The 24106-nt window shown below is 41.9% G+C and overlaps 1 protein-coding gene across 1 annotated transcript in view; it reads right to left on the minus strand.

Annotated features, from left to right (window-relative positions):
- Positions 1-24106, minus strand: part of LOC121150356 (contactin-associated protein-like 5) — a 298680-nt gene that overhangs the window by 60931 nt on the left and 213643 nt on the right. Inside the window, exons 15-18 of the mRNA XM_040971200.1 lie at positions 19721-19848; positions 19385-19555; positions 11553-11771; positions 3487-3726 (exon numbers count right to left, since the gene is read on the minus strand). Of these exons, the coding sequence (XP_040827134.1) occupies positions 3487-3726; positions 11553-11771; positions 19385-19555; positions 19721-19848 (758 nt within the window). The remainder of the gene's footprint in view (positions 1-3486; positions 3727-11552; positions 11772-19384; positions 19556-19720; positions 19849-24106) is intronic.

A 24106-nucleotide genomic window follows, 5' to 3' on the forward strand; every position in this document is an offset into this window, starting at 1 on the left:
CTAGTCCCACATCACAAATCCAATTTAGAAGTTAGCTTTAGGTTTGGTATGCACTGAGAGAAGACAATGGTTCCTGGTGTGTGATGTCACTGAGGCCCAGAACAACCTGGGAAAGCCTGAGATGAGAACTGGGCAGTGACTGGTCCTGAGTGTGGGCCCTGAGGGGATTAGGAACCAGTGTGGCCTGAGGAGAGAACCTGACTGGCTGGAGAGGAAGTCTGTTCTTCTCATCTCAGCTCTCCTCAGACCCACTCAGCCTCTACTTATGCAATAAGGGTGGAGGTGGGTTCTATCTTTGAATGGATGGAAAGATTAGATGGCAAAATCTAAAAACACAGACCTCAGGAAGCTCTCTCAGTTGGTAGTAGCTGGACTTAACAGTCTTGAAATTCGATTTAGAATGAGAGCAATTATAAAGCCCAATGCTGGATAATGAGTAGGCTCATGGCTAATGTAAGATTAATGGATCTGTAATTAAGTTACAAAAATCAACCAAAAATTCATAAATTTGTTAGACATTTAACCACTGATTAACTATTTCATTGTGTTAAAATTTATCATTGTATTTTTATTCCATAATTATATCATAACGATACTGCAGAGATGTTTTTAATGAGTCCATATTTTTCAGCAATAAATGGTGTAATATCCATGGGTTAAGTGACATTATATAAGGACATTGCTTCAAAATAGCAAAGGACACAATGTAGCTATACTGAGACAATGACATTGGTCACAAGTTGGTAATTATGGAAATCAAATAATGTAGGTTGCAGTATATGTCTAAAGTTTCCACGACAAAAATTAGGGGAAAAAAGATATTTGGCAGGAATATAGGTTTGTTTTGTTTTGTTTAGAAAGTCAGATTTACATAGAGGAGAAAGAGATCTTCAGAGGGAGATCTTCCTCTCTGCTAGTTCACTTCCCAAGTGGTTGCAACAGCCAGAGATGAGTTGATCCAAAACCGGGAGCCAGGAGTTTCTCCAAGGTGTCCCACATTATCCAGGATCCCAAGGCTTTGGGCCATCCTCAACTGCTTTCCCAGGCCACAGGCATGGAGCTGGATTGGGAATTGGAGCAGCTGGCTTACAAACTGGCACCGATACAGAATCCCAGCGCATGCCACTAGGATACCATGTCAGACCCCCAAAATTATTTTTTGATAAATCTTTTTAAAGATTAATTTATTGCTGTGAAAGACAGAGTTACAAAGAGAAAGGAGGGGAGAGACTGAAAGACAATCCATCGGTGCACTCCCCAAGTGACCATAATGGCAAGGGCAGGTCAGAGTCGAAGCTAAGGGCTTTATCCAGGTGCTGCCTTCCAAGATGCATTAGCAGGAACTGGACTGGAATTGGAGAAGCCTGGACTCAAACGTGCATTGGTATGAGATGTTGGCACATCAAGCAGCAGTTTGAACTGCTGTAACAAAGAGTCTGGCCATTGTGGCCACTTGGAGAGTGAACATCATCAGAGGGAAGATCTTCCTCTCTGTCTCTCCACCTCTCTGTATATCTGACTTTCCAATAAAAATAAAATAAATCTTTTTTGAAAAAATGTTGGCAGTATGGGCCTGGCGCTGTGGCCTAGCAGCTAAAGTCATCACCTTGAATGCGCCGGGATCCCCCATATGGGTGCCGGTTCTAATCCTGGCAGCTCCACTTCCCATCCAGCTCCCTGCTTGTGGCCTGGGAAAGCAGTTGAGGATGGCCCAAAGCTTTGGGACCCTAAACCCATGTGGGATACCCGGAAGAAGTTCCTGGCTCCTGGCTTCGGATCCGCATAGCATGGGCCGTTGCGCTCACTTGGGGAGTGAATCATTGGACACAGATAGATCTTCCTCTCTGTCTCTCCTGCTCTCTGTATATCTGACTTTCCAATAAATAAATAAATCTTTTTAAAAAAAAATAGGTTGGCAGTATATCAGGGCATGAACTGTAACTTGTTTCCTGGCCTCAGAATGGTCATGAACAAAACAGGAGCCTCTGAGCAGAGCTTGCAGGGTTTGAGAATGGGTGATAGGTCTAGTAATTACAGCTACTGCTGGGATCCTTTTGTCCTGAGTTTAAAGTTGGCTCCATTCTTGATGCAAGTTTCCCAATAATGTAAGCTTCAAGAGGCAGCACTGATGATTCAGGTACTCCACCGTGGGAGATTCCCACCAATGTGGCTCACATCTGTGTGGGACAGCAATATTGAACTCTTGGCTCCCAATCTTGACCGCAGCCTTGGGAATTTGGGGAGTGATTCAGCAGATGACAGTTAGCACTGTCCCTCTCTCGTTATTGCTCTGTCTCTTAAATAATAACCAATCAAATAAAAAAAAATCTTAATAAGGAGAAGTAAGGGCCAGTTCGGTAGCCTAGTAACTAAAATCCTCGCCTTCGGCGTGCCAGGAATCCATATGGGCACCGGTTCTAATCCTGGTGGCCCTGCTTCTCATCCAGCTCCTTGCATGTGGTCTGAGAAAGCAGTAAAAGATGGACAAAGCCTTGGGACCCTGCACCTGTGTAGGAGACGTAGAAGATACTCCTGGCTTTGGATCAGCGCAGCTCTGGCCACTGCAGCCACTTGGGGAGTGAATCAATGGACAGAAGATCTTCCTCTGTCTCTCCTCCTCTATACACATCTGACTTTGAAATAAAAATAATTAAATCTTTAAAAAAGTAATAAGCAGAAGTAAAATAAGTCTTGGGGAACATCTGTAGAAGAGGGAGGTTTAACTGGGCATTCAATGTTGTTTTTATTATCATACTTATATTTCTTGAAAAAAAAAACAACTAGATGGATTTAGCACCTTCAAGATTCTTCCAAAGTTAGATATTATGATCCTTTGATGACATCTTTAGATTAAGGAACAGAATAGAGAATATTACTATTATTCACAAATACAACAGACTTGAGAGTCCATCCCTTCTAGCTCTCAGGTGCCTTCACTGCCTGCAAGAGTTTGCTGTGCTGTAATTATCCGCCTGGTTTAGCTGCATCTTCATATAAAAGTAATGAGTCTGTGCAATTATGTTGAGTCTGAACCAAGGGAAACAGAGTAACTGCCGAGGGCCTCCAAGGCAGTGGGTGTCATGTGGCCTGATCGCTGCCTGAATAGCATGCAACAATTATAACATTTATATAAGGGAACAACAGAAGTGCCTGGCACCAACATCACGATACAGTAGTACATTAAGCCACTGCCTGCAATGCTAGTGTGTCATATTGGAGAGTTTGTTCAAGTCTCACCTGCTTTTTTTTTTTTTTGATCCTGCTCCCTGTGCAAGCAAAAAAGATGACCCAACCACTTGGGCCCCTTTTACTCCAATGGAAGACCCAGGCAGTGATCCAGGCTCCCAGAATTGACCTGACTCAGCCTTGGCCACTGTGGGCAACAATTTGGTCTGTCAATCAGTAAATAAAATCTCTTCCTTTCTCTATCTTTTACTCTGCTTTCTAAATGCATAGTATTAATATTTTACTACATGTCGGGCATACCTTTGTTGCAAAAGGGCCCTTCATACGGTGAGCTGGTGCAGTCACACAGGAAGCCACTGTGCTTCTCTACACACCTGCCCCCGTTGTGACAGAGGCTGCCATAGCTGCTGCAGTGGCCAGGGCACCCGGGCCTGACCCCAGATGTGTCCTTGGCTCTCTCCTCCAGGTCCAGTTTCTGTCCATTCACATGTAAAGAGCGGATACATCCTTGGAAACCTTTCTGTCTCGATGATGTTCCTCCTGAGGGCAAGAAACAAGACAAGGGAAGTTTAGTATTTAGGAGCCATTGATTTGAACTTTACCTTTTGGTAACATTACCTTACCTTACATTACCTTTCTGTAACACTGCCAATTTGTACTGTGAGTTAGAAAACCAAAGAGCCTGGGGGGGGGGGCGGGGAAATGCATGTAGCTCTAGACCAGGAACTTCCACTGCTTCAGCTAATGGGAGAGAAGCCATAATTTCCATGTAATTCTGCGCTTCAAAGGATTTAACAGTGAAAATCCAGATCTCCAAGTTCTTTTGAACAAAACTAGGAGAATGCTTTCAGGATTACAATAGCAGAATCACTTCCTAAGGGTCAAGCAGCACAGCACAGACACCTGGGTTAGATCCCAGCTCCTGGCTTTGCCCTGGTCCAGTTCTGGCTGCTGCAGGCATCTGTGAGATCAAAGTGGCAGGTGGGGACATCTCTGACTCTTATTCTATGTCTCTGTCACAAATCAAATGGAATTACCCTTAGGAAGATAAGGTATATATTCCTAATGCAGATTAGCACCATAACCCATTATTGGTTGAAAGTAAAGGCTTGAAAAAGGAGTAGAACCAGAACTTTCCAAGTCTTTCATTTCCACTGAAAACACAGGATCCAGCAGGCTACCCCTAATCCTCTAACACCAGGAAAAATACACAGTAAGAAAGAACCAGCCAAGACGTTGACTGAAGTTGCATGGCGGGAGTCCATGCAGCACTGGGAATCCTGAGAGATGGCAAAGTGCTCAGTAGAAGGCTACACTTCAAACATACACTCTATTTCAAATCCTGTAGGTGACACAGTCACTCTTCCAAATGGCAACTCTGTTTCTCACTTAAAATTGGTATTCCCTGTGCAACATAACTCATCCTGCAGTTGCTATCTAATGCATTTGATGGAAACATATTGTGGTTTGGTCATTTGCAAAAACAAGGCTTCATTAGGTATGTGTACACTACGGGTGTGAAAAGGACATGTAAGCGTTTGATGTCTATGGAAAGTGCTGATGGAAAGGAGAAGGCAGAAGGGAAGAAATCAAAGGCAAGGCTTTCTTGCATTTATTTTCTGCATCCCTAGTACCTGTCAGAGCATTCATTTCTAATTCCTTATTCTACATTACCAAATATGAGCCTACTCTATTCTCATAAAATGGGTTGCCATTGAAACATGACACAAGATCATTTAAATTATCTTACAGGAGACTATAGATGTAAAACAAGGAGACAAACTGCTGGGCTCAGTGCAGTGGTACAGCATGCTAATTATCCGCCTGCACCAGCAGTAATCACATATGGGCATTGGTTTGTGTCTTAGCTTTGCCACATTTGACCCAACTCACTGCCAAAAAAAGGCCTGTGAAAGCAGCAGAGGACAGCCCAAGGCTTTAGTCTCCTGCTTCCACGTGGGCAACCTGGAAGAAGCTCCTGGCTCCCAGCCTCAGACCAATGCATCCCTGCCCATTGTGGCCACTGAGGAAGTGACTTAGTGATTGAAAGATCCCTCTCCTCTCTTTCTAAGTACCTCATTCAGGTAGATATATAATTTATGTATGTGTGTATACATGTGTATGTGTACATACACACACACACACACACACACACACACACACACACATATATATAATAAAGAAACATGATTGCATATTAGAAGAGACTCAAGAGTTTCTGGGGGAAAAAAAGGATTTCGGTGTAGAGATCCTGATTAGACTTCTGGGTTGGCTCTTCATGCTAATAAATGCCCTGCGAGGCAATACATCATATATTTCAAGTACTAGAATGACTGGGATTCATATAGGAGCCCGTGACTGATTCTTTGACTTCTGGCTTCAGCCTGGCTCAGCAGCAGGTTTTCCAGGCATTGATTCGGGAAATAAACCAGGCTATGTGGAGACCTCTCAATCCGCACCTGGGTTTTTCAAATTAAGTGAATGAAGGAATGAATATGATTCAAATAATTTCAGACATTCTGGTAACAAAAGGATCAGAAGCAAGGATGGTGAGATGGCCTGGGATGGAGGACTGACAACCTTTTCAAAACCACACCAGGTCACCAGCCAGACTCGTCATGCTGTGTCTAAAGGTGGAGACGAGGCACTGCCAAGAGGTAAGCTGAAGTGCCTTATTTGAAGCAGTGATCAAACTCCACAGTGTCGGCATGTTCAGTTCTGAAAAGTGAACCTCAACTTGTCAAAGAGACCATTTCTAAATGTTTTCCCCTGTGTCAGTTTTGGTGGAGAAATCTCCTTGCACCCTCAAGATGAAGCAGTTAGACACAGACGCAGATCAGACAGGAATGCGTATTTATTTCCTACAGATAATGAGCAATAAGGAAAGGAGGCCTGAGGCAGGCAAATGTTCGGTTTTGTTTTCATTTCTTGTATTTTGCAGTCACTTTCCATGGTGGATTATAATAACTTTTCATCTATTTGGTTAGTGTGAGTCTTCTTCTAGCAAAAGTGAAGAATACAAGGTGTCTGGCCCATTTACTAGGTGTGACTTAGTCGTCAAGCATATAAGTGGACAAAAAAAGTGACAGAGTTGATTTCCCTGGAAGAAAAAAAAAAAAAACATATTTATGGAGGTCTGAGGCTCAGAGCACCTGATCAGAATGCCCCAAACTAGGGGTATCTCACTTCCAGATGCAGAGAAAACGTGTGGACCCATGGATAAAGAAGTAGAAACAGGCATAGTCAGGATTAGAAAAATTGGTTCCTGAGCCCTTTGAGAAGGACATGATGTTGGCCACCTGTTGGCCTGCAGCTGAGGAGGTCCTGAGCGGGCAGGCATGTGAATGCCCTTTGCCAGGAGCACTCCCAGCCTTGGGGTACCAAGTCCTTTCATTAAGGTGGACCTGCACAGCCAATGCCTATGTCCACTGCATGGCCCTCAGCCCCTCCACACTAAGCAGACAGGTGAGTACGTCTGCTTAGCCTATGACTTTCCAGATGAAACTAGAAGCTAAATTCAGACAGCAGGCATTTTACTCCTCTGACAAAATTACTTCCTTACCAACATTACTTCTTTATCAAAATGGATTTGAATCCAAACTCCTTTCTTCCACGATGAGAAGAAACTTGCTGACAGGACGAGAACACAGGGTCGATCTATCACCGACACTTTTGGGGGAGGTTAGGACTACGTTCTCTGTGCTCAAGGGTTTTCTCACCTCCTTCTCCGGCTCATCCTCTTTGTAGCCAGAGACCTGAAAAGTTCAGAAAGCCCCAAGGTACATGACAGCTTCAGGAACCCTTGATGGATTTGTCCCTTCAGAACTGGAGCTTCCGTTGTGGCTGCTCAGTGTGACCCTGTCACTTTAGTGCAACAGCACCTTGGCTTTGAGAAAGGCACACGCAACTTCCTGTGGCTCTGGCATCCCTCACATCGGGCCCTTGAATCTTCAGGGATATCATTTCATTGTCCAGAATGATCTATATTGTACCTTTTCTAATCATTTTAATTCCGTCTCCAAGTCAGTGGTGGTTTTGTAAATTTGGTTTCTTGAGTTATAAATGTGGACAACCGGAAGTTCCAGGAGGATCAAATCACTGGTTCCCACAAAGAGTTTCCATGTGATCTAAATCACAGGATCTGTCTCCATAGGCTGTGAGGGAAAATGAATTCATATTACATTTCTCCTTTAAAAGACAGTCAGAAGGGCCAGCTTTGTGGCAAAGCACATTAAATTTTGCCTCAAGTATTGGCATCCAATCTGAGCACCAGTTTGAGAACCTGCTGCTCCCTGTGAAGGCACCTGGGAAAACATCAAAAAATTTCTCAAGAGCCTGGATTCCAGCGTGCTTGTGGGAGATCTGGAAGAAGCTGCAGAACCATGGTTTCCTGGCCCTAGACATTCAATGCTACAATAATGGAGACTGAACCATTGCACGGCAGAGTCATTCTTTCTCTCTGTGTGTCTCCTTTTCTTCCTTTAGGAAAAAGAAAAAACCAAATACAGACTTCCTTTTCTTCCTTTCAACTAAATAATAATAATAATAATAACACTAAACAAATGGTAAAAATAAAGTGGCATTATTAATTTTGACTCCTGACATTCTTTTGGAAACTAAATATGGGAACTCACCTACATTTCTCTCTGCATTCTCAGAACAACTGAACACCCATTCTTTGACAGAAATCATGAAGAAGGTGATGTTTAAGAATAAATGAATAAAGTAAGGAGATAAATACATAGAAGGCTGCTGTTATGGGTGCTGCGGTACAGTGAGTAAAGCAGTCAATTAGGATGTCATTGTCTCTTCTCAATTTATCGGTCTGCTATGTGCCTGGGAAAGTAGCTGAAGAAGGCCTGTGTGCTTGGGTACCTGTTCCGCATATCGGAGTTCCACATGGAATTCTTGGATTCTGACTTGGCCTGGAAGTTCCTGGTTTTGAATAAATTTGATGAATGGACCAGTGAGGAGGTCTCTCTCTTTCTGATTTTCCAATTAATAAACAAATAAATATTTTTTAAAATGAAAGAACTGTGTTTATGAAATGTATGAAATTATTCTCTTTATATTAATGTTATACAAGAAGAGAATAAGAAGACAGCATCACCCTTGTTGTATTTTGTAAATAGGAAAAAAAATACCTAGGAAGAAAAAGAAAATTCCATTATAAATTGCCCATTATGATTCCCACGGAGACCACTGTATGATGAAACGAGGTGCAGCTGAAGTGAAAAAGATTGTAATAAACATTTCAAAACCTTTGGTTAAATATTGGGGTACAGAGTCAGCAACTACTGAAGAGGGCTATGGGGATAAATTAAAGACATTCAACTTTCAGTGTCTCCAGGAAGAGGCCCGATTTTGCTGAATGGGTAGTTCTATTGTTCCACTTCCTGATTATGAAAGTTGAAATAACCATCTCTACAACCGTTACATTGGATAGTGACCGAATGTCAGAGAACAGTGGGATGAGGGGTGGAAGATGCATGACAAACTAGGTCTTTCTTCATCATCCATTTTGTGGAACCAGAACTCTCAGAAGGGCATTTCCACAACAACTGAATGAAAGCACAAATGGGAACTGCTGCTGGTGCTCTTGGTTCCCCTACCAGCCTTGAAAAGGACTCAGTGAAATTTCCAATATGTAATTTTATGGGGAACATTAGAAGTCTGTATTTTTTCTTTCTTTTTCCTAAGAAAATTACTTGGGACCTGGCATGACAGCCTAATGGCTAACGTCCTCATGTTGAACGTTCTAGGATCCCATCTGGGTGCCAGGTCTAATCCCGGCAGTCCTGCTTGCCATTCAGTTCCCTGCTTGTGGCCTGGGAAAAGAGCAGAGAATGGTTCAAAGCCTTGGGACCTGCACCTGTGTGGGAGACCTGGAGGAGGGTCCGGTTTCCTGGTCCAGCTCTGGCCGTTGCGGTCTCTTGGGGAATGAATCATCGGATGGAAGAGCTTCCTCTCTGTCTCTCCTCCTCTCTGTATATCTCATTTTTCAATAAAAAATAAATAAAAAAAGAAAATTACGGGGCCCGGCGCGGTGGCGCAAGTGGTTAAAGTCCTCGCCTTGCACGCCCAGGATCCCATATGGGCGCCGGTTCTATCCTGGCAGCCCCGCTTCCCTTCCAGCTCCCTGCCTGTGGCCCGGGAAAGCAGTTGAGGACAGCCCAAAGCTTTGGGACCCTGCACCCGTGTGGGAGACCCAGAAGAGGCTCCTGGCTTCGGACCGGCATAGCATCGGCCGTTGTGTTCACTTGGGGAGTGAATCATCGGACGGAAGACCTTCCTCTCTGTCTCTCCTCTCTGTATATCCACCTTTCCAATAAAAAAAAAAATAATAATAAAAATAAATCTTAAAAAAAGAAGAAAATTACTTCTAGATATTATTTGAATTTGAAACTATAAACTTGGATGCACTAGGCTTGCTCAACAGAACACATAAGGTTGAAAAGCATTATTTATCTTCATTTGGTCATCCATTAAAAAAAAAAGTATCAGCCTCCATACACAGTCACTTTAGTTGATGGATAAGGTAGATAATTTTTCAAGCGTCTTATCGTGGTGGACAGTATATGTGTTATAAGATATATTTGGGACAGCAGCTTCCCTGAAAAACTATGCATCAGGAAATTAATTCTCACAAGCCACTGACAAAGCTCCTACTCCACAAAGACTACGCCAGTGCGCCCGTGTGTGTAACTGTGTATGCCATGAGTTTGAAGTGTTGCAGCACAACATGAACGTGTGTACTGCGCCTGCCCAGCCTCAGCACAGAGATTGCTGAGTACAATGTGCTCCCTCTGAAAACAAGAATGCGCCTTTCCAACCAGCCAGGGAGCAGGAGCAGATTTTGGGGAAAGGAGAAGCAAAGCTTCAAATGTCAAGAGTAATCAAGTAGAACTAGTGTTTTCCCCAGAGTAATGTGAGTCTGGAATAACATCAGCTTATATTGGCACAAATAGCATCGACAAGTTGGAGATGCTAATGGGTCCATGAAAGAAAAAAATATACTAACAAGCAAGTAAAGTTCTACAAATGAGTCTCACAAGCTCCCATCTTCACAAAGATTTCAAATGTGTAATTACAGTGTATTTGGAAATAATCCATGGCAGATAAATACAGAAGACATTTTGCACAAGGGCAATAGCATTGTGTGTGTGTGTGTGTGTGTGTGTGTGTGTGTGTGTGTGTGTGTGTGTGTGTATGTAGGACAACCATCTCCAGGGCTGGAAAGATCATCTACCAGGATCTCCATTTTCCCATCACAATCGCAGCCTGCTGATTTTTCCAGCACGGGTCACATTGATCTCTTCCTCTGACATTGAATGATGAACAATGAGTTTTACTTTTCTCTTACCTCATCCTCAACCAATAGCCACAGTAGCAGGGAGGAGGGGCGATGCTCTCAATGTGTGATGGTGACAATGCCACCCATTCACTGAAGCATCAGCATGTGAGCCTGCCACGTGCCAGTGTGAACGCAGCCTGTGTTTGGCGCTCAGTAGACAACGGAATCCCTAGCAGTGATGCCAGTTGACTGCCTTGCTGAGTAATGCCCTGCTCTGATTGAATGGCCCCTCTGAGGCCAAACTGTATCTCAGCAGATAAACACAAACGTACATTTTAGTAATATCACACTGCATTTACATCAGTAAAGTCCTATATTTTAACAACATGTTTCCTGAATAACAAACATAAGGGTGTTTCCAAATTCTGTATGGAAAACAGAATTAAAACAGAAGTTTAGGAGCCAGCACGGTGAGCAACAGGTCAGGCAACGAAAATGCAATACCCTATGTCAGAGTGTTGGTTCAAGTCCTGACTGTTCCACTTCTCATCCAGGTTCCTATTAGCATGCCTAGGGGAAACAGTGGAAGGAGGCCCAAATGCTTGGGGTCTGGTCAAACTAGCATGGATTTATGGGCCCAAGGCTCTGGACTGGCCAAACCCTGACTGATTGGGTCATTTGGGAAGTGAACTAGATGATGGCAGAGGTGTCTCTGGCTATCACCTCCTCTTTCTCACTCTGTACCTCCTGAAGTATGTAGAGTCAATTCCTAAGAACAGCTATTGAGTTTTATTGATGATGATCCAAAGCAGGACCTGAAGATGTGAAGATACTGTCCATAAGAAGAAAAGATAGCAAAAGAACCTGAGATCAGCCAAAATTAGTGGATAGTGAGCATGAGCTTGTACAGCTGTGCTACATCAAAGAATATACAGTATCAGTTTTATGATCGTAAGAACTCTGCGACATATTCCAATCATTCCCCAGGCCTAAACTAGAGGAGCATTCTCCTTGCACCCAGATTGTGGTCTTGTACTCACACACACAACAGGTGCCTTAAGATGTCTCCTACCTACAAGCAACTGGCCGTTGAGCTGCAGTGGGAAATGGCCACCCTCCATGGTCTCTCTGGTGTTCCTGGGCAGGTTGTCCACCTTCAGTGAGGTCTCCTTGAGGTTCCTCTCAGCCTGGACATGGTGCCACTGGTTGTCATTCAGAGGAGAAGGGGACTGAACGATGAGCTCCAGAGGACCATTCCCAACATCGATGGCAAAGGTAACCTCGGAAGGAGCTGAAACCAAGGGGAGAACAGGAAGAGGCAGAGGGGATCAATCAGTGTGTAGATGGCACAGACATCGGAACTGGTGGGAGAAATTGTTGCAAGCCCACTTCATGATGGAGATTAGTACCGAAGTAAGAACTAGTGGTAATAACCATAAAATAATAAATATGAGTGATGTGTGTGTGCTCACAATCGATTTTACTCTTAAAATGTAGGATACAGAGATTTGAGATCTAAGCATGATGCTTTTGGGTCTCCTCTGCCTTCCAAGGTATTTTCCCAGACAGCTGAAATCCTGGGGCCAGCTACACAACTCCTTCTCTGTTGTGAAGAAACTCATGCCCTGAGAGCTGCAGGAATATCCTCTTTGATATTTCATAAACACATGTATTACAACAATTTATTCCATCTACATGAATAAAAAGATTTAAAAGCAAGCTGCCTTGCCCATGAAGATAGAGCAGAAAGCAGCTGTACTTAAGTTCCGATCGCATCTTTATCGTGGTCTCCTATCATAAATGACTCTGCCTATCTATACTGTCTTACAAATCACAGCAGTCAGGTGGACAGATGTAATTCTAATGATGAGGAAAGAATGATGAGGACTCTATTGGTGGTTCTCGGATGGCGGCAGGAATGCTAATGGTGGTGGGAGTGACAGTGTTTGTGGTAATGAAGGTGTAACAGGTGGAAATGGTGATATAACAGATAACGATGGTGACGGTGCTTGTGGTAATGATGATGAATAATGGTATGGAGATGGTGCTGTAACTATAAAAACACACAGATGAGAAGGGGCCCGGTAGCAGCTGAAATCTTCGCCTTGCACGTGCTGGGATACCATATGAACACCGGTTGTAATCCCAGCAGCCCTGCTTCCCATCCAGCTCCCTGCTTGTGGCCTGGGAAAGCAGTCAAGAATGGACCAAAGCCTTGGGACCCTGCACCCACATGGGACACTTGGAAGAGGCTCCGGGTTCCTGGCTTTGGATTGGCTCAGCTCTGGCCATTGCAGCCACTTGAGGAGTGAATCAGCAACTGGAAGATCTTCCCCTCTTTCTTTCCCCCTTTCTGTATATCTGACATTCCAATAAAAATAAGTAAATCTTGAAAAAGAAGGACAGATGGGAAAGGCAGTCCAATAAGGACAATCAGTTTTATACTAGACATGATGCTAGGCAATTACAGTAGATTCTCTTGTTTCAACCTCACAATAATGTCATGATAAAAAAAAATCATTAATTCTATTTTATGAAGGAGAAAATTGAAGTTCAGAGAACGAGTTTGCTCAGCATCTCCAAGACATTTAGAAAATCTGACTTCAAAGGCCTGGCTCTTGATCATTTTGCACCTTTATGCTACAAGCTAACTTACAGATCATTCATCACACAGTTCCCTAAGTTAGGAAGAATTTGTACGTTAACTATAAATGAAGGTTGGCCCATCAGTCACTGTGACTAGGGCTTCCGTGTGCCATACTTTCATTTCCTGCTCAATGCTTTGCAATTGCTCCCTCTTCTCTATTCCCCAGACAGAAAATGTGCTTTTGGCTTACTGAGCCAGTAAGTACACAACCTAAATTACTACAGACATCAAAGACTAAACCTCTCCCAGCCCCAAGCTTTACATTCTGTCAGAAAACCAACTAGGATAGAGAGCCTCCAAATGCAAACTTGCTAATTGTGTGAGCTGGAATCACATCCATTTTAGCTGATTCCTCAGCTTAAGGAGAGGTCACAGGTTGGGGACTGAAATGTGACTTCTTAAGTGCTTTGAAACATAAGGCCCTTTGAAGAAACAAAACAAACAAACAAATAAAAAAACCCTCACTACGCCTGAGTCTTCTTATCCATAAATTGGAAGTGAAAACAGTATTTCATCATCAGGTTGGTTATGCACATATTCTCAGAGTTTTACAACTCTGCCTTGCAAGTAGTGTGTGCTCACTGAGTAAGCTGGTACTATTCCCATATCACATGGGCTGTCAGCACAAGTACACTGGCTTTGGCTTTAAATCCCATGCATTAAAGGGAAAGTATTGGCTCACAAAAAAACAAATTATAGGACTAAATCAAAAGTGACCTTTGATACATGTGCTGCTTCTGATCAGAACGCCAATAAAAACTTGCAGCCTTACAAGCAATATTACTGACCTCACATTTACTTCTCTCTGCAGAACTCAGGGAAAGAACAGTGCATCTTTTGGGGAGGAGTATTAAAGGATTGGATAATTGCCTTCCTGAAAAACCTATTCCAATGACTTTTAAGGTCTACCCAGCAGATACCCTGTTGTATGAGCTTATTTCAGCATCAGCCCCCCCAACCCAACGAGTCTGAAAACTCTAGGCAAACAGCCACATGAAATACAGACCAAGCACTTACTGACAACCGTTCCATAAAGGAAGCTCTCAATCAAGCTTTTGTTCACTAATGGATTGCCATACTGTACATATGAAATGTAACAGCTCAATCTCCTTTCAATATTTCTACATATATGCCAAGATATTAGCTTAGTTGGATAGTCTTGTTCCTAGAAATGAAGGAGACTCAGAAGTGCAATACAGTAGGGCCCAGTGCCGTGGCCTAGCAGCTAAAGTCCTCACCTTGAACGCGCCGGGATCCCATATGGGCACCAGTTCCAATCCCGGCAGCCCCACTTCCCATCCAGCTCTCTGCTTGTGGCCTGGCAAAGCAGTCGAAAATGGCCCAAAGCCTTGGGACCCTGCACCCGCCTGGGAGACCCAGAAGAAGTTCCTGGCTCCTGGCTCCTGGCTCCTGGCTCCTGGTCTGCACAGCAGCAGCCATTGCGGTCACTTGGGGAGTGAGTCATCGGACGGAAGATCTTCCTCTCTGTCTCTCCTCCTCTCTGTATATCTGCCTTTCCAATGAAAAACAAATAAATAAATCTTAAAAAAAAAAGTGCAATAGAATAAGGGTGCTTCAGAATATTTGCAGAAAGTAGAGTAAGCAGATATATTTATGATGATGCAAATGGATTTTAAATTCACACAGAGATTACCCAATATACATTTTTGTGAGTTTTTAAAAAGATGGTTCATAAACACTTCGAAAATGTTGCGTGCTTACCATGAACCATGAACCTTCATGAATCAACAAAGGCATTTTCTGTGGATCAACTCACTAACACTTGACTACAAGTTCAAAAGTTGGGTGCTAATTTACAGACAAGGGATGCAGGTAGAGGAATCTAAGAAGACTCTAGTGAGGCTGTCTGGAGTCAGGATTTAAACACAAGTGCTTTGTCTCCAAAGAACTTGCTTCTAATTACTTTGTAATGTAGAGTTATTACTTCTTTCAAACTTTTTTTTTATGAGGCACAGAGAAAGAGAGAGCTCCCATTTGCCATTTGCCTGTCCAAACAGCCACATCAACTAGACTGTGCCATGCCAAAGCTGGGAGTATCATCCAGATATCCTGGATGGCAAGGCTTCTTCACTGAAGTCAGCATCTGATGCTTCCAGGCTGCACATGTGCGGAAAGGTGCAATCAGAAGGTGAGCCCAGAATGCCTGTGGGAGGATGTGGGCAGCTTAACTAATATGATAATAGCCACTAGGCCAACTGGCCACCCACTCCAAAACTCAGCTTTTTCACATCTGGAAACCCATGCAATTTCCTTGGAAAAAAGATTTTTTTAAATGTATAATATAGATGCCTGGGAGATATTAAACAACAGAGCTAATGTATCATGGACTGGTGACATCGTGGTGAGGCACTTAATGCAAACATAATCCAACGCCTAGCAGCTGGAGAGGCAGACTTAGCCCAGTGGTCCTGGACCAGGACCCAGGAAACCCAGGGAAGGCAGCATGTCCACCATCAGTTTAGTGTCCAGTCTCTCTTTCATGGAAGTGTCTGATGAATACCATTTCTGCAGCTACTTCTTCATAGATCAAAATAAAGCTGAGGAGTGAATTCTTCAGTGCATTACTTGTAGTTAATTAATGGAACTTAATAGATTAGAGCCAATTTGTACTCTTGATTCTGAATTCACAGATGAGTGAAAGAAGATAAGCTTTCAGGTTGTTCTTGAGAAAATGACCTAGTAAAGGAATACTACCGAGTTATACTACCGAGACAGTGTCTACAAGGAGCTCCTTGAAAATGACAAGTCACCTTGTCATGAATCTTTCTGTGTAGCTTTCCTCATGACCTTGGCTAGGGTGCCTACTAGAAATCTCTACTTGCCTACTCAGCACTCTTCCCAGTACTGGACCTGAGCATCCTGAAAAACAAGCTAATCTCTATTTCTGAATCTTCAAGCTTTTGCCTAAGTCAGTGGGGGGAAAACTCGGGACCTGTGCATGGAATAAATAGTTGCAGGGTTTGAGAAAATATTTGGCTCAGCTATTAAGATGACACTAGATTCCTAACATCTGACGAGGACATGCCTGGGTTTGAGTGCCACTGCTTCCAGTTCCAGCTTCCTGCCAGTGTGCACCTTGGGATGCAGAAGTGAAGTCTGAAGTGCTTGGGTCTCTGCTATCCACTTGGGAGTTGGAGATTCAGCTATAACATCCTGCTTTTGGCCTGGACAAACCCTGGCCCTTGGCGTCATATGGAGAGGAACCAGGAAATAGCAAATCTCATTCTGTGACATTTATATCGCTGTCTCTGTCCCTCTTCTTTTCAAACAATTAAAATAAATTATACATGTTTTAAAAAGAATCACAATTTGGCAAGTTATTCTTTCTAGCTTTCCATGTATGCACCTATAAAATGAAAAATACCAAGTTAAAAATCCTTGTGGGGTCATAGTTTGAGAATCTGATGGCAATTATGGATTGAATTTCCAGAAAAAAAAAATCCAAGTCCTGAACAAAATTACAGAATTTTCCTGGATGACCTATGTCTGAACATTTGGAAAAAACAGTACTCTCTCCTCTTCAGCCTTCAATATTCTTGATTCCTAAGACTGCGCTGCAAGGCAGGAAAGGAGGCTGGATCTGGATTCCAGCCCTTTCGAGTCCTGTGACCTTGATTCCACCTGCCCTCTTTGGGGTCACATTCTCTATCAACATTGAAAGAAGAATTGAGCACTGAAAATCACATTGCAAATATGTTAGTTACAGGATTGTTTGAAAAAAAAAAAGATAAGAAAATGATTGTTGGACATTTAGTATAGTGTTTAATTAGAGTAATCACATAAAATCTTGGCAACATTTCTTTATAATTAGCTTTAATTTTAACTGTTCTCTTAGGTTCTGACTATAACGCATCCAAGTTAATACCACATTTGATAACATACTTAGTATGATATTTCTGGAATCCAAAAATTTAATCTTTTTGTTTCTTTCTTTGTTTCATTGTTTCTTTCTTTGTTTCTCTCTCTCTCTCTCTCTCTCTCTCATTATTCACTAAACAATTCAGGAAATATCTTTTTAACTCCAGCTAATTCATACTGAAAGAGATAAAAAGCCCCTTCAAACTAATATTGTTAGAAATCAGCCAGAGCTTTAAAATTAGAAAGAGAAAGATTAAAACTCAATCACTTATAGAATAAGATAAGGTATTTCTTTGAAATTGTAAATTTTATCCATGAAAGTCACTTCCGAAAATTGCAACTTATTTCTCGTGTCTGCCATCATCTTTCTAGCAATTCCAGAGATCTACTTTAGAATACTACCAACATCTTAATTCCTGATTGGGTTATAGAGAGAATTGGCCCCATTTCAGAGCATAGAGGCTTGCTTGGGTGAACCATCTGCAATCTTCACTGTTCAGGAAAACTAATTTTTTCACAGGGGCTCCAATGATTTACACATCAAGGTATTGACTGGGGAATCAAATAATAAAGAGGCAGCCCCTTAGCCACGGGCTACAGCTCTCCCAGAGCAAGGACTAGTAGTGGACTTGAATAGCTTATCAGGTGTCAGAATAGAAGCAGAAAACACTCACGTTCCCATCTTGCTGCCCAACTGGAAAGTCCACCCAAGGCCTATGTCACCTGGGTGACATAGAAGGAAATGTCATCCCTTATAAGTGACCCAGAAGGAAATGGAATGAAATTTTTAAGAAATCCTGCTGTTGCTTTTTCAGTAATTTGGATCAATCCACCTTGGAAACTACTACTCAAACACAGGTATGGGGACGACACTAAAAGCTATTCTGAGCCACTGCACCTGTTACAAGGTCATTTCCTCTCCAAGCAGCTACAGAGAATGCTGTGAATGATTTTTATATGCCAAAATGCAAAATATCAATGCAGCTATATTTCCCTAATGTAAGAAACACAAGATTTTAAACACATTTTGCCTTCCTTTCTTTCAGATATTAATAATAAAACTTGGGAAATATGAAGCTTTGTTGCAAAATTTGGTTGATTTGGAAAGTCATCCTCACCAATTTATTCGTGAAGAACATACCAAATAAATGACACCTGTAGATTTTAGTTTATTTTTAATTTAATACCAATTTACATCAAATGCACCTTGTCTGTTTTCTGCAAGCCAAAAGACAAAATTAATTATAACATAGTACAAGCACTTTGGACATTAACATGTAATTAACACTAAATCATCAATCATTACATTGTGGCAACATACCATAGCATTTGCTGCTGCTTTAATGAATCAAAAAGTAGGGGACTGGGCCCGGCGCGGTGGCACAAGTGGTTAAGGTCCTCAGCTTGCACGCCTGGGATCCCATATGGGTGCCGGTTCTATCCCGGCAGCCCCGCTTCCCTTCCAGCTCCCTGCCTGTGGCCTGGGAAAGCAGTCGAGGACAGCCCAAAGCTTTGGGACCCTGCACCAGTGTGGGAGACCCGGAAGAGGCTCCTGGCTTCGGATCGGCATAGCATCGGCCCGTTGCGCTCACTTGGGGAGTGAATCATCGGACAGAAGATCTTCCTCTCTGTCTCTCCTCTCTGTATATCTGCCTTTCCAATAAAAAAAAATAATAAAAATAAATCTTTAAAAAAAAAGTAGGGGATTAATTTTTATAAAATTTATTTTGAGGCTACTATATACATATTATGAGATGCTTGGCACTGGATTCTGCACTTTCAGGCCTGGGCAAGTTAGGTATAAGGGCTTGTAATTTCACACTAAAACCGTAAGAGCTACCTCCCATTAGTAGCTTCCATCCCCAGAGTAAAATGAGATGAAACTATCTGCTGAGAAGGTGTCCTTCCATGTACTTGTTGTGCTATACTGCAAGAGTCGCCCCTAGCTGTGTCTTGACTTATTGTTGTCGTATGCAAACGACTCAACCACCTCTTCTTGTCAGGGATTTTTGTCTCTTTCTCTGAAGCTTCACAATTCATGTTGCTCAGATCCTACTTTCAAGGTCATCCCACACACTCATGTCATTATTGAGTCATGGTCAGTGGCTTCAATCCAAACAGAAAATATCAATTTATACTGAAAGAGAGAGGGAATCTAACAGCAAACTTCAGCCTCCGTGGTCATAGAGGGCAATGTCTTGTGAATGGAACCCAACAGTAGAGTCTCAGTTCAACATGAGATTCTCTCTGCAACTTCGACCAAGCTCCAGTGAAACTAATTTGATGGTACATGTTTGCGCTAGTTGATGATGGTAAAGACAGTAGTTAAATGTGTTCTGATAACTGGTGATGTTAGGTTTGTAACTCACGGCACTTACAGCTTATTTCAAGTCGGATGAAGTCTTTCATGCCAAGATTTTCCAGAAAAACTCCAGATAAAGCCGTGGTTTTAAAGAAGAAGGAAATGTCAGCACTGAATTCCGCATGGAAGGCAGAGAACTGGAGGTAAGAGGCTTCTGTGTCAAACGTGACTGCATTCCACAAGTGTCCTGAAAATCAGAAAATCCTTCAGCATCGGTCAGCATTTTCCATGGGGTGTGGATGCCTGGGGCACATGGATTGGTCTCAAGACTAGGGCACACTGCCAGGAAATGGGGAGAAGAAACATCTTGTGCTCATGTGATTCAGAAAACATGCTTCAATGTTATACTCACGGTCACCATAGCAACGCAAGGGACCAACTCGCCAAACAGCTTCTGGATCTGATCTGTTGGTATCAGCGATAATTATCTGAGCAACAGGCAAGTGGTCTTTGAAGGAAAGAAACCCAGTATAATTTATCCTGCAAAACACAAGATTGAAAGAATAAAAAAGAGGATGAAATGTGGGTGATTCAAGGACTCTGCGAAGATCCCCTTTTGAATAATGACTTGGCTGTCTGAGAGGGGTAACAGAAGGCCTTTCTCTCATCAATATGTGTGAAAGGCTGTAATTCCAGTTACCATACCTGCAACTGACTTCAAAACACAAATGAATTTTATATTTCCTGAATGGGTTTGCAAAGCTCCCTGTGACTAAGAGTATCTGACCTGCTGGATGCATTGCCAATGTGACATTACAGACCTCCTGTCTTACCCCTCAAGAGATGGGCTAGAGGCTGGCACAAAGGCTCAACTGGCTAATCCCCAGCCTGCAAGCTCTGACATCCCATATGGGACTGCTTTGTATTCTGGCTGCTCCACATCTGACCTAGCTCACTGCTTTTGGCCTGTAAAAGCAGATGAGAATGGTCCAAAGACCTGGGAGCCTGCGTACACACGGGATATTGGGAAGAAGTTTCTGACTCTTGACTCCAGGCTCCAGAATAACTCAGCCTCAGCTGTTGTGGTCAGTTGGGGAAATTAATCCACTGGTGTGGAAGATCTTTCTCTGTGTCTCTCATTAGCTCTGTAAATTTACCACACCAAGATAAATATATAAATAGAAAGAGGAGATGGGCTACCGTTTAGATAACGTGAAGTAGCCATCATAAACCCTGCATGAAGATCACTTTAAGGGTGTGTCTCTGCCTCATGCGAATGGGTTTTTACCAGCTTCAGCTGCTTCTTATCCACTTCTCAGATCTAGGTTAAAAACAAAGTATTATGGTGTTGGCAGGCTGTGTGGTCTCACTGTTCTCTGAACTTTAAAGATCTTGGTGCTGTTCTTAATTACACAGATAAGGAATTTAGTAGTCAAGTTTTCACAAGACTGGTCCAAAAACATGGAGTAAAGCCATTGTGTTTTGCTTGTTTTTTAATTGTATTTTTGGACTTATGTTAGGAATCATGAGTTTGACCAAGAGTAAACATTAGTGGTATTGAACGTATTGTTGATTTTAACAGATATGTGATGAAGTAGAGCTGGGTTTTTTTCTTTCTTTTCTCCTACATATACAATTTCCATATACACATGATGGAATTATCCCAATTTAAAATGGGGAACAGGAGACCCATAGAGACAAGATAGCATGTGTGAGCTCACACCATTGAAGGTCAGGGACTATGTCACATTTTGGAGTCTCCACTTCCTAAATGGAAGAGCCTTAGAAGCATGTACATTGGTGGTGGAACTGAAGGTCTCCATCCTCCTTGTGATAACTTGGGTAAATAATTTTATCTGTGAGGTATCCCTATAATTGTTTTACAAGAAAGTTAGCATCTGTTTCAGAGCATTATGGGGAAGATACCGTGAGATTGTGTGTAGTTACTTAGCACTGTGTCTCGGAGCTGAGCCAAACACTAAAAGAAAAGGCAATGATGATTTCTATTTTATGTCCCTTCCTTGTTCTCATACCCCTCTGCAGACCCTGCTCAGTCAAATCATTTTCCTGCATTCTGCTGTGATGTTGTATGAGAGATTACACACTGCACAGCGCATGCAGTAAATGAAGCTTTAAGATTTGGTACCCAGCTCCTCAGACATGTACAAAAACTCATATTAACTCATCTTGGATATCAGTAAAGAAAATATCACCTGTGTGAATATTTCCACAGAGCTATCCACCAAACATCTAAAGAGATGGATTCTACAGGATCTCTCATTTGACTGTCTATATTCAGAGGTCATCCAGAAGTTGTGAAAGACATATATTTGAGACTTCTTATTCTAATATTTTTTTAAACACATCAAAGTGGAATGAAAACCGAATCCAGATTCTCTTTGATTGTAATTCTGAAATGCTACTGGATTTTGTTTTTTCTCCATTTTCATCCTAAGGTAAAAATGGCAGACTTTAATGTCTGTCTGTCAGTACTGACTGGTGCCCCTCTAATGGTCCATGGCACCTTTTTTGCATCATTTTGATGTCCTAATGTCAAAATGCTAAGGTACACAAATAGCACTCTAAGAATAAAAACAGCACTGAATAAAATCAGATTTTATATGATGAGGCAATGCACATGGCCAAGAAATTATATCTTACAACTTAAGCAAAAAAAAAAAAAAAAAAAACCAGAAAACCTTTCTAATGGTGTTTAGTGAAACAAAAACAAATACAAACTCATGTGCTTCTTTGGGCCAGGCAAGAGTGTGACACACACTTTAAGTGTGTGTATGTGTGAGTGTGTGTGTGTGTGTGTGTTAAGGGGTGGAGATTACCAGATACCCCTGTTCAAAGTAAGGCAGTGGATGCCATTAAAGAGATAACTAAAGCAATCATGAATTCAGAATCTTCATACATTAAGATTTTCACATTTCAGATCTTGACAATATATTTTAACTTCTTAGTTAAATCAATAAAGCATATGGATGCCAGTGGACAATGCACTCCACATAAGGCCTCTGTTCAGCTGATGGTCAGCTGTCCATTATGGGAAACCTGCATGTTTATTCATGCTGGTGGGCTGATCTTTAGAAGACTTGATTTAATTCAATATGCAAGTGACAGAAATGACTGAAGCATTTCAAAACAGTTGGAATGATGCAGGGGAAGGCAAAACCTACTTACAGGCAGGGAGACTGTAATTGTGTTTCACCCCAAAGGTGCATATTTTTCAGACTTGAACTTCCTATGTGATGGTGTTCACTAATGTTGGGAGGTGACTGGTGGGAAAGCATGTTCACTGGGAGAGACTGATATGCACTGAAGTTATTTGCTTCAATATACATGATAACATTGTATATGCACATGTATTTATCCTACATATCACCTGGGATCATGCATGTGACTTGGTTAGCTTACTTTTAAATACTGACAATATCATTATTTTGATATTGTTGTATTACCAAAGTCAATAGCTTATGGCCACAGTCAATATTATGCTTGATGCATAGGTAAGTACATAGTCTCATGTCATCTTGGAGAGACGAGGATTTAGGCTTGACTCCTGGCTCTATTCTGATTCAGTCTTGAGGGTTTTTTTTAGCATTGCGGGGAGCTAACCCCAAGATGTGAGAGCACCATTAATCTGTGTTTCATTGTCTCTAACTTGCAAGGAAGCAAAATGAAGCAGAGATCAAGATCCCATGGCACTTCTTAGATCCTTATATTTTGGGTAAAATACTCCAAGTCACAATGTTGCATGAAAAACATATCTGCAAAATCTTTATCTTGATTTTAATTTGAGTTCTATTTCCAACACCGTTGCAATTGCTCAAATAATAAGATTAACTGACAGCCAAGCTACAATGTATGTGTAGAGCTCAAAAGATAAGTAATGCAATAGGAAGTACAATCTGCATCTTTCATTTTTTTCTTAAAAGCACAAAAAATGCATTTCATAGATGTTTTGTTTTCCAGAGCCTACAGATTATAATCTATTCATATAAGTAATTTTCCAGAATAGATGACAGAATGGTGGCATCCTCAAATAAAAATGAAAAGAAAAACTCCTCTTTAATGCTATTCTTTACAAAACAGCATCTGTCTAACTCCATGTACAGTTCTACAAACTAACGTTGTGACACTATGGTTTCGAATTTTTAACATGCACCTATAAGTTCTCATTCTTTTCCACATCTTTCACTTTTTCTAGTAAGATACATGATAAAATCTACTATGTAAAAATTTTGAGGCAGGCATCTCCTGTAGTGTTGGAAATGCATCCTGGGGCAGCCGTATTTCACTCTGGCGTGATGAAGCACTTCCTGCGAATGCCCATCTTGGAAGGCAGCAGGAGATGACTCGAGGTATTATATCTCTGCCACCCATGAGGAAGATCCAGTTTGAGGTTTTGGCTCCTGGACTCTGCATGGCCCAATTTTGTCCTGTATAGGAAATTAGGAAGTGACTCAAAATGATGAGTCTCTCTGTGTCTCAGTCTCTATCCTTAAGTATTTTTAAAAGTAACATAGAAACTTGAAAATATGTAAGCCACTGTCAAACTACCCCAAAATGTACAACATAAGGAAAAATTAAACAGTAGACAATAACTATAATAACTAATGCCATTTTTAATCAGTTATAGAGTTTGAGATAAAAGGAAATCACCACCCCTGCCCATCATTCCTTCCATTCCTTCATTCATTTATTCATCTGCTCAGTCAACAACAAGTGCAAGAAGAACCTAAAATATACAAACCATGTTTTCTCCGACTCAAGGTGCTGATCATGTCTATAT

The sequence above is a fragment of the Ochotona curzoniae genome, unplaced genomic scaffold (assembly GCF_017591425.1).
Source record: "Ochotona curzoniae isolate NIBS_2020 unplaced genomic scaffold, NIBS_Ocur_1.0 scaffold_4953, whole genome shotgun sequence".
Lineage (NCBI taxonomy): Eukaryota > Metazoa > Chordata > Mammalia > Lagomorpha > Ochotonidae > Ochotona > Ochotona curzoniae.